The sequence below is a fragment of the Eurypyga helias genome, unplaced genomic scaffold, assembly GCF_000690775.1.
Source record: "Eurypyga helias isolate BGI_N326 unplaced genomic scaffold, ASM69077v1 scaffold12367, whole genome shotgun sequence".
NCBI classification, from domain to species: domain Eukaryota; kingdom Metazoa; phylum Chordata; class Aves; order Eurypygiformes; family Eurypygidae; genus Eurypyga; species Eurypyga helias.
In genome coordinates, this window is record NW_010259860.1 from 43,642 (window position 1) to 52,896 (window position 9,255).

The window sequence follows — 9,255 nt, forward strand, 5'->3', positions numbered from 1 at the left end:
AGAAGTATGTCTGTACATTCAGTGATACCTTGGGGAGCTACCACACATGAGCTGCAGCAAGCCAGCTGCAGGCCAGCTCAGGTGACTCGAGGCAGAACTTCAAAGGGCCTGCTGACAACTGCTACCATTTAATCCTTCTGAGCTCACTGAAACAGACTGCGCCACTCCACACACACATGCACACGCACTGATGACGCTACCAACACTCCTCTCCCACCACAACTACCCCACCACGATTTAGAAGGGCAGAGCCCCATCATTACCTGAAGCAGATTGTTTTAAGTGCTCTCTCTGCCACAGCTCACCGCGATTTATTCTTTGGGGCAAAGAAGGGCAGAGCCCCATCATTACCTGAAGCAGATTGTTTTAAGTGCTCTCTCTGCCACAGCTCTGGCCTTCTCAATCTCGGTAGCCTGGAGGTGGAAAGCCATGTATTGTAGCCAGAGGATGGAGCTGTTGGGACTGCTCAGCACCAGGCGGTCAAAGTCATCTGCTGACTGGGGCTGGCGATTGGGGTCCATCAGAGCTGCCTCCAATTTGCAGAGCTCCTTCTCCTTCTTCTGCTTCTCTAGCTCCTTCTCCTTCTTTGTTTGTTTCTTCAGCTGAAAGAACAAAAAAGTAGGACTGGGGAAAAGCAGGTACTCCACGTGGGAACATGCAGACCAGACTAAAGCACAGCCAGACCCCAGTGTGTCCAAAGCTGGGTGGTTTTCACAGGAAGAGATGTTTAAGAGAGGAGGAAAATCATACACACACCCCACCCCTTCACACAAAGTTCACATCTCCAAGAAGAGCAGCAGGACATGAAATCTCATTTCTTTTAATGAAATACATTGAGACACCAAATACTTTGCTAGTCTTGCACCCCAGCTAGAGGATTCACACTTCACCACCCCACCCCCTGCCTCACACTTTCATCTGTAGCCTCTGGGCCAGTGCTCACCACTGTCCTCTGCTCAGTAAAATTTCAGGATACATGAGGAGAAACTGTGCGAGACTAGGGCATGTTGCTGGATCACTAGGGTGACTCAGGTCTCAACTGGGAACTGACCGTGCCATAGTTCCCTGCACAAGGCAGCTACACCTTGGGCCAGAGAGCATCGGCCATGCATGGCCTTCACAGGGGTGAGTTTAGAGGGACAGAAAATCCCCAAGAGCAAACATGACAGCAATTCATGAGCTTGTTTCTGATTCCGCTGATTCTGATTTTGCTGAATTGCTCACAGTGGAAAACACTTCTGAACAATCATGCATAAAAGAAGATTTTTTTGGGTGTTTTTCGAAATAAGTGGACTGTAATTTGGAAAGGTTGTTCACCTCCAGGTTTTCCTGTAAATTTACAACACACAGAAAAGTAAAAAACAGAGCTGGCATCAAATACAAAAAAGTTTACTTTCATGACAATGTTTGTTTGACCCTAAATAATGATTTTATTTATTTTATATTCATGCAGGCACCCTAAAACAGGGCCTTTTCTCCTCTACTTCAGAGATATCTACTGCTAAACCCAGTGCTCGGAGTAGTTAAGGAAGTCCTGTATCAACCGTCAGAGATGTTCCCTTGGGTTAGAAGGCTTCGCTATGGGGCAGACTGCCATGAAAACACCGGGACATCACATTATAGTCACCACGTGGTGTCTCCCGTGCAGGCATCACTAGTAAACAGTACCTTCGACTGCGGATCATCCTCCTCCTCGCTCTCCGAGCTCTCTCCCTTCTGATTCAGCACAGGTATATCAATTGCATTCAAGTCCTCATCCCAGGTGAAGCCCATGGAAACCTGCAACCTGGGAGCTTCACTAGGTTTCCGTATCTGTTTGAAGGAAGACAGGGAACGCCCTGGGTTTTAGTGTGAAGTTTTTACACTGAGATCAGACAACTGCTGTTTGCCTGTGGCTTCTCTCTTGCCACTACCATTGACTTCTCATGCTTGCAAACAGCCCACTAGCAAAAACATTAGACTCTGGTCACCTCTGCTGTAATTTAAACTCAATCCATCTCAAGTCATTTCAGATGACACAAGCACCAGTCTGTGTCACTCCTATCGGCAGCAATGATACTTACTGCCATCCAAGTCAAAACTGACACATCTCAATAGGTCTGGAAAGTCCTTTCAGGCTCAGGTTCTCCTCCAAAGTTCTCACCTTAGATTTCTTTTTAGCTGTCTCTTCCTCCTGGTCATCTTCCTCGTCCTCCTCCCGGTAATATACCTCAACTCCACTGTCATTTTCATCTGCTGGGCAGAGCTTTGGTTTTTTTGGCTTTGCCTCCTGCAACAAGGGGAAATGAGTGGATGCTGGAGGGTAACAAATGGGATGAATCTTACAGGCAATTCTGATCACAACGAGCCTGACAGCAGAGAGTACGCAGTGCCCTGGCACAGCATCCCCCACTATCCACTCACAGAGACAACAGAGTAAACCCATGCTCACCTACATATGGCGGTAACATAATTGGGCTGCTAATTCAATTAACTCCTACCCAAATGAAATAGTTTCTGCTTGTTGATATCTCCAATGCAATTTAATCTTTTTTTTCCCCCCACTGTATAATTCATGAGCCTGATCCCAGTGGATCTCCCTAGTCCCTTCACTATTTGAGCCAACCAAGTCCTCTGCCATCACATCCATACCTGCTCACTTTCAGAGCGTCCTCTCCTCCGTTTTGTCTTCAGCTTAAGCTCTTCTCTCTTCTCCCTCTTATCTGCCACTCTTTTCTCTTCTGTATCATATCGTGGCAGGCCTAGGGATTCAGGCAAGATGCTTGGCATCCCGGTGTCCTCAGGCAGGAGAGAGAGCTCAATATGTTTTGATTTTCCATTTATACTGTGGTGTGTTGCCAGGAGTAGCAGGAGAGAAAAAGAAAAAAAAAAACCACAAAACAACATCCCACAGCATTTACAGTGACTGCAAGGATATGAACTTCTTTCAAGTCTTCCAGGCTTTTATCCTCCCCTCCTCCACCACCACCTCCTTTCTACTAATTCATGGCCCCTTTTAAAGAAGGATGGACCTACCCAAGCACCTTGGCAGTGAGCAGCTTTCCTTCCGGCAGGTACTTTTCATATAAGGAGTGCTTCTGTACAAAGTAAGGGGAAACATTCTGGAACAGGATTCGGCCCAAAAGAGAAGTGGACAATCTGACAAGAGGAGGAAAACAAAAAAATAAGTATTTCATCATCAGGGAAAAGACCAATAAAAAACTGCAGTGACTCTATCTGTGGCACCATCAGTTCCATAGTGTCACACAAAGTTTCCCTACTTTAATTTCATAGGCTCAAGAAAGCAGCAACAGCACTTTGATTTCTAGGAGGAAAATAATTTTGTGACATCAAATTATGCCAGAGACCACCCCCAAAAAAGATTTCAGAATCATACATTCAAAGTAAGTTCTCCAAGACCCCCTCATATCCCAGAATAATTTTCTTACGCTGCTTACCCAAAGAATACACCTGATGAAGTGACTGATTTGACATAGCCCCTCACTAGCTGGCCTTTTTTAACATCCTTAATACATGTTATTTCAACATCTTCCACTTTGCTGTTGCTCTTTGGGTTTAGCCTAAAAGAAAAAGTGGTCAGAAGTTAAAGCACACATCTGAATAACCTACATTCTGCTCTGGATATTAAAAAAATAAATCAGTATTAATAACAGCTAGCACTTTCTGGAAACTGTGCTGTATCAGAGACACCCTTCCGTTTATTCAAATGTACTAATGGACTATCTGCATCCCTGCCAAGATACACACAGCATTAGGGAATAGACACACTGCTGTAAACAGAGCCAAACAAAACAGATCAGCCTGGCTTCCTCTGACACTAAGGAAATTAGGAGAGTAAAGTGCTGTCTGAAATTCTGCACAGCACTGGCTTAGGGTTTTTTCCCCACTTATTTCTAAGATACTTCATTCCACATGGTTTATGTATTTTTGTTCCATAGAGAAGACAAATAAAGAGGCTCAGTTTTAAGAGACTTTTAGGATTAAGTCTGCTATTTAATCAAAATACTTCAAATGCAGCTGAACGTTGAAAAGTAACATGTTCGTAGCAATCTTTCTGAAGTAGGAACAAGTCTCATCCCTTAAAATAAAAGTTTTATTTGTCCATTTAACACTTCACACTGATCTGCCCAAACCAAGTTACTGTATTTCACCATCCTTTTCTTCACTAGTACGAGATCAACAGACTGGAGGGATGACACATACCGGGACTGCCTGAGAGATAACTGGATTTTGCCATTCTCATTGGAGAGGATGTAACACCTGCAAGGCAGAGTAAGGAGAGAAAACAGAAAGCTTTTTCACCTGTTTAAAAAAGCCACAAGTAGAAAATACATATTTTCACTAGCAGAATGAAGCTCTAGTGGAAACAAACCACTCTGTCCCTTGGAGCACTTGCTGTCTATCACAAACCAGCACGACACAACAGTTCATGAAACCAGCTAAAGGGCTTTTTGAAACATGTCTACTTGCTTTACCCAGTCTCCACTGCTAGTACAAAAGACTTGTTACAGCTGAATCACTTGGTCTATTGCACTCTCCAGCATTCCATGCCCAGGGAAGCAGTGGATGCCCCATCCCTGGATGTCTTCAAGGCCAGGCTGGATGAGGCTTTGAGCAACCTGGTCTAGTGGAAGGTGTCCCTGCCCATGGCGGGGGGTTTGGAACTGGATGATCTTTAAGGTCCCTTCCAACCCTAACCATTCTGTGATTCTATGACGCTATGATTCTGTGATTCCCAACAGGTCTCCGAAGCAGGGATATGCAATTAGTTGTGCATTACAAATGTAAAGACAACTGATTTACTAAACAGCCCACAGAACCACAGCAAAGCTGGGATAACTGGCTTCCCTCACTCCCATCAGCACCTTAGCTAAGATAGTAGCTACTCTCAAAACACACTCCAAGAAGACAGCTGAAAAGGAGCTGCTTAAGACATGGAAAATACAAGACCTTCACCCAAACATCAGGTCATAAGTCAGCATTACTTCTTAGCTACAGACTGAACCTCACAGGTCCGGTATCATCTTATGGCAGCAAAAAGCCTGTCACCAAAAGCGGGGATATTTCTAAGCCTTGAAGGTTCAGGGAACAAGAAAGAGAATTACTGACCTGACAATCTTGCCAACTTTGAAGTCACCCAGCGGGTTCTCCACATAAGTATCATTCAGGTGAAAGATGCTGATTTTGCCAGTCTTCCTACCTGGCAGCGCAACGGTCAAACCAATGTGTGGGGCCACCTTTGTTACCATGCCTACAGTGATGGTGCCCTGCTCCAGTGACTGAATTCCTGGAAAAAGTGAAGGAGGGAGAGGGCTTCATAAATATCCCAAAAGTATGCAACTAAAGCAACAGAGATAATGAGTCAGGGAAGCTGATTTTAGTTGCCCAGTCACATGTAAAACTCACCAACTTTTAGCAAGGTGCACTTTATGCACTCTCCCAGTTCACAGCAATGTTTGCCATGGTAGCCCAGACAAGGTCCCCTAGCTACACAGTTCCAGGATAACTGACCAGTGCTGACAGTTACAATCTCATGTCTGAGATCAGAAGGGAGTAAGTTCCTACGTGTTCAGCGAAGGGCTTCAGTCTGAGATAGCAAGAAAGTGATTCTTTATTTTGAAGGTCTGAGCTCTTGCCTTGCACACTGCTACATCTGGGCCAGAGTCCCAGGGGTTAGGTCTGTCCTACAGGGAGGTACAGCTTGGCTCTGACGTGTAACATCTTCACCTGAGAGCTCAGTGCAGGCCCACCTCTGAGAAAAGCATCGAATGCAGTGGGGACCTGCTGTTAAAGGCTCCACTATACCTGTGAGTGATAAGAAGAGGTTTGTTTTGGTGACATCTGTTCCAGTCACTGTAGCTGATATTGCTTGGCCATTTTTGAAGCTCTTTTCTGGATGTTTTAAGACCTGAAAGAAAAGACAAATTCCCATTTATTACCAGAAAAGGAGCTTTACACAATTCTGATGTTTCTGCTCTGAAGCTGTACACTTTCTAAACACATCTCTGATGTGTACACTTGAATGCCAGCTCAGCACTGCTTCAACAGCTCTGCTATCCTCAGCCAAACTAGCTACAGGCATAGTACCTGCTTGTCAGCGAGGGGCAGTGAGGCCTCAAGGGCAGAGCACTGGACTGGGAGTTCACGTGGATGTCAGAAGTGTCTGCAGTCACTACTTGCAGCCACGTGCAAGGATAAAGATGTTGTGCAGCTTATCTGTAATGCCCTCTTACCTTGGTGCTCAGAGACAGCAGCAGATGAGGAACTCTTCCTCGAATGTCAGGGGTGACTTCTACCTCCAGCCAATTTTTGAGGATGTTGTACTAGGAAGACACCAAAGAACCAGAGAACACAGCATAAGACCTTGAGGGGAAAAAAAGCCCACCCTTCCCTGCTGGATTTGCTCATTTTTAAGGCTAGAAAGAACTACTCCCGCCTCAGCTCTTGCAGCAAGTGAAAATGGTGACTTGGCTTCCACTCTTACACGCATAATGCTGCTATGGTTGGTTCACAGGCAAGCGCACACAGGGATCAACAGCGAGCACACTTCTGTGCTGGCAGCACATGCAATTTCTCAAAGGTCATTTTGCCAGAGTACAGGGTGGGAAGTATCTGCTGGCAACAAACAGGCATGTCAAAAAGGAGGAGTCAGCTCGACTCCTTCACGTATAGAAAATGTGAATTCCTCGTCCTACTCTCCCTGCAAGACACTGCACTTGGCCTGGGCCTCTGTCACAGTTAACAAAGACCATAGTTGTGTCAGTGTTTAGGTCTGAACTAAGGCCTCTGAGGTCACCCCCATTGCTGCCTCCCCCAGCACACTTCTGAGGAAGACCCTGATCTCACCTTTTTCACAAAACAGGTGATTGTCTGTCCAACACTGTAGAGTCCAAGTTTCTTGAGGGCATCGTCTTCTTCAAGGTTCAGCATTGTTGTGACTTCCCCTTCTATTTCACTGTTTACAAACAAAGAGGACATCAGTAAGACATCTTCAGTCCCAACAATGAAGACAGGAGTTCGAAACCCAAGAGATTACAGTGAGCCAGTACTTCTGTGACAATGCCTTTGTGTCATTCATGCCCATCCCCTGCCCAGCTGCATTCTTCTGCAGGGAATTAATTCTTCCCTGGGCTTAAAAGAGAATCCTTCTGCCATGAAGGGACATACCAGAATCCAGACTGGCAGAACCTGAAGCCAAAAGGACATTAAGAGGAAATAATGTGCTAGGAGAGCACTGTGAGGTTTAACAGGGCTCCCAGACCCAAGTTAGTGTGAAAGAGGGAATAAGAGGCCTTGCCACACTGCATACATGTGGAGCTCCTTGCTCATGGTCAGCTTCTTCACAAATGGGAGGAAGAAGGGAAGGAACCTACAAGGATACAAGGTCTGTGAAGCATCTGCAGACAGCAAAGACTAACACTCACCTTGGGCGAATGCTGAGCTCTGGAATGGACCGCTTGAAGTGTGGATGGGTGATGGGCAGGCACCTAAAGAACAGGAAAAGGGTCAAAGTTTCTCATCATCTCCCCAGGCCCCGTCACCTGTAATCCCTCTGCACTGGCAAAAAAGCAGGTGTAAGCCCTCCAAAACTACCAAAGCCTTTGAGTTCCAGTTCTTCCTAGTACTATTTCAGTAGCAATTTAGGTACCCAAAATACTCTGGTAAATTTAGCCTCTGAGGCCAAATCCTGCTTGCATTTAAGGTGTCCAGTGGACCTTAAGAGTTTAGACATCCTTTTCTCTTGCAATCCATACTCAAGATGACTACAGCAACACAGGTAAAGAGCTTATTCACTGAAACCGAGATCTCAAAATGTAACAGCAGACTTCCTGAGGCCTCAACTACTCCAGCGAGGATAGCTGTAACAGTATGTGTGATAGAGACAGCAGCCTAGATGATCTGAACTCAGTAACTGTTTCACCCCTCGCACTCCCCAAGAAGTAATACTATGAGCATGTTTCCCCACCTGTGAGTATTCACATCTCTGCCTCCAATGACTCGGGCTGTCACCTTCTGTCCAGCTTTCAGAGTAAACGTTGGAAAAGAGCCTATGGATACTTCATCCAGAATCCGGGATGCATGGATTGAACCTGTCAGCTTGTCGTCTATAGCAACAGTGACATGGGTTGGTTTGACAGATTTAACAGTACCGGTAACAATATCCCCCAGGGAAAGCGAGTGTTTCACAGCAGCAAGCATCTCTTCTAATGCCGTCTCAGATTCGTTCCGGACCCTTACAAAAACATTCTTCTTTGCTGGGCCTCGCACTGCTAACAAGACTCCATGGTCATTCACCTTCCTAACTTTTATGGTTGCACAGATTGTTTGTCCCACCTTTAGTTTTTCTGAGTCAAAGCGGAAGGTGTCATTGAGATGAGAGGCTATGGGGACAGCTGCCAGCTGCCCTGTTTCCAACAAAGACACGATGGCAAACTCTTCTGCTACGTGCTGAACGATGGCAGAGTGCTGGGAGTTCTGCATGAGTCGCTGGACAGAAATGAAGACAGTGACTTACTCTGCTGAGATTTTGATTCCCTCCACTCTACCTCCCACAGTTCTAAAAGGAGGAAAAAGCAGCCCCCACCCCACCTCATCCCCTCCCGCAAATTCATTAATCGCCTGGAGTTTGACAGACGAACAGAAACACGCATATCTAAAAACTGAACACATACTTGCTTGGCTCTTCGCTTTAACAGTTCTTCCTGAAGTGAAACGTATATCCTGGATGTGAGGGCATCCACATGAAGAACCAATGCCTTGGTCTTCTCACCAGGCACAATACTTTTGCCTATAAATGAGAAGAAGATTATTTACCTCCTGATGACAGTGAAGAATTATGAGTAACTGAGCTAGTGGCACATGCCAGATAAGAAGGGTTGCCTGTGCTTTGGTTTAATTCCTGAAGACCACAGTGATAAGAACATTGATTAGTTACTAACTGTAACTATGTTACTGTAACACAGTCAGCTTAGTGGCTAAATGTGTAAGTCATCTTCTTAATAAGAGAACAGATTTCTCCAACACTAAAGACAAGGAGGAAAAAAATGTCCTTTTTATTCAGAAAAAGAATCTGGTGCTTTTGTCATAGAATCTTTTAGGTTGGAAAAGACCTTTAAGATCATCAAGTCCAACTGTTAACCCAGCACTGCTAATACCACCACTAAACCACATCCCTAGGCACCTCATCCACACGTCTCAAATACCTCCAGGGGTGGTGACCCCTGGGCAGCCCTGTTCCAATGCTTGACAACCTTT

At 45.5% G+C, this 9,255-nt stretch overlaps 1 protein-coding gene across 1 annotated transcript in view; it reads right to left on the minus strand.

The window, feature by feature from the left end:
• Positions 1 to 8,788, minus strand: part of PDCD11 (programmed cell death 11) — a gene marked incomplete at its 5' end in the record, with an annotated part of 11,597 nt that extends 2,809 nt beyond the window's left edge. The window contains 14 exons of the mRNA XM_010154805.1: positions 352 to 602; positions 1,669 to 1,812; positions 2,144 to 2,269; positions 2,632 to 2,824; positions 3,016 to 3,138; positions 3,438 to 3,560; positions 4,204 to 4,260; positions 5,110 to 5,287; positions 5,806 to 5,908; positions 6,234 to 6,323; positions 6,847 to 6,955; positions 7,425 to 7,487; positions 7,967 to 8,487; positions 8,673 to 8,788. Of these exons, the coding sequence (XP_010153107.1) occupies positions 352 to 602; positions 1,669 to 1,812; positions 2,144 to 2,269; positions 2,632 to 2,824; positions 3,016 to 3,138; positions 3,438 to 3,560; positions 4,204 to 4,260; positions 5,110 to 5,287; positions 5,806 to 5,908; positions 6,234 to 6,323; positions 6,847 to 6,955; positions 7,425 to 7,487; positions 7,967 to 8,487; positions 8,673 to 8,788 (2,197 nt within the window). The remainder of the gene's footprint in view (positions 1 to 351; positions 603 to 1,668; positions 1,813 to 2,143; positions 2,270 to 2,631; positions 2,825 to 3,015; positions 3,139 to 3,437; positions 3,561 to 4,203; positions 4,261 to 5,109; positions 5,288 to 5,805; positions 5,909 to 6,233; positions 6,324 to 6,846; positions 6,956 to 7,424; positions 7,488 to 7,966; positions 8,488 to 8,672) is intronic.
• Positions 8,789 to 9,255: the final 467 nt, after the last annotated feature.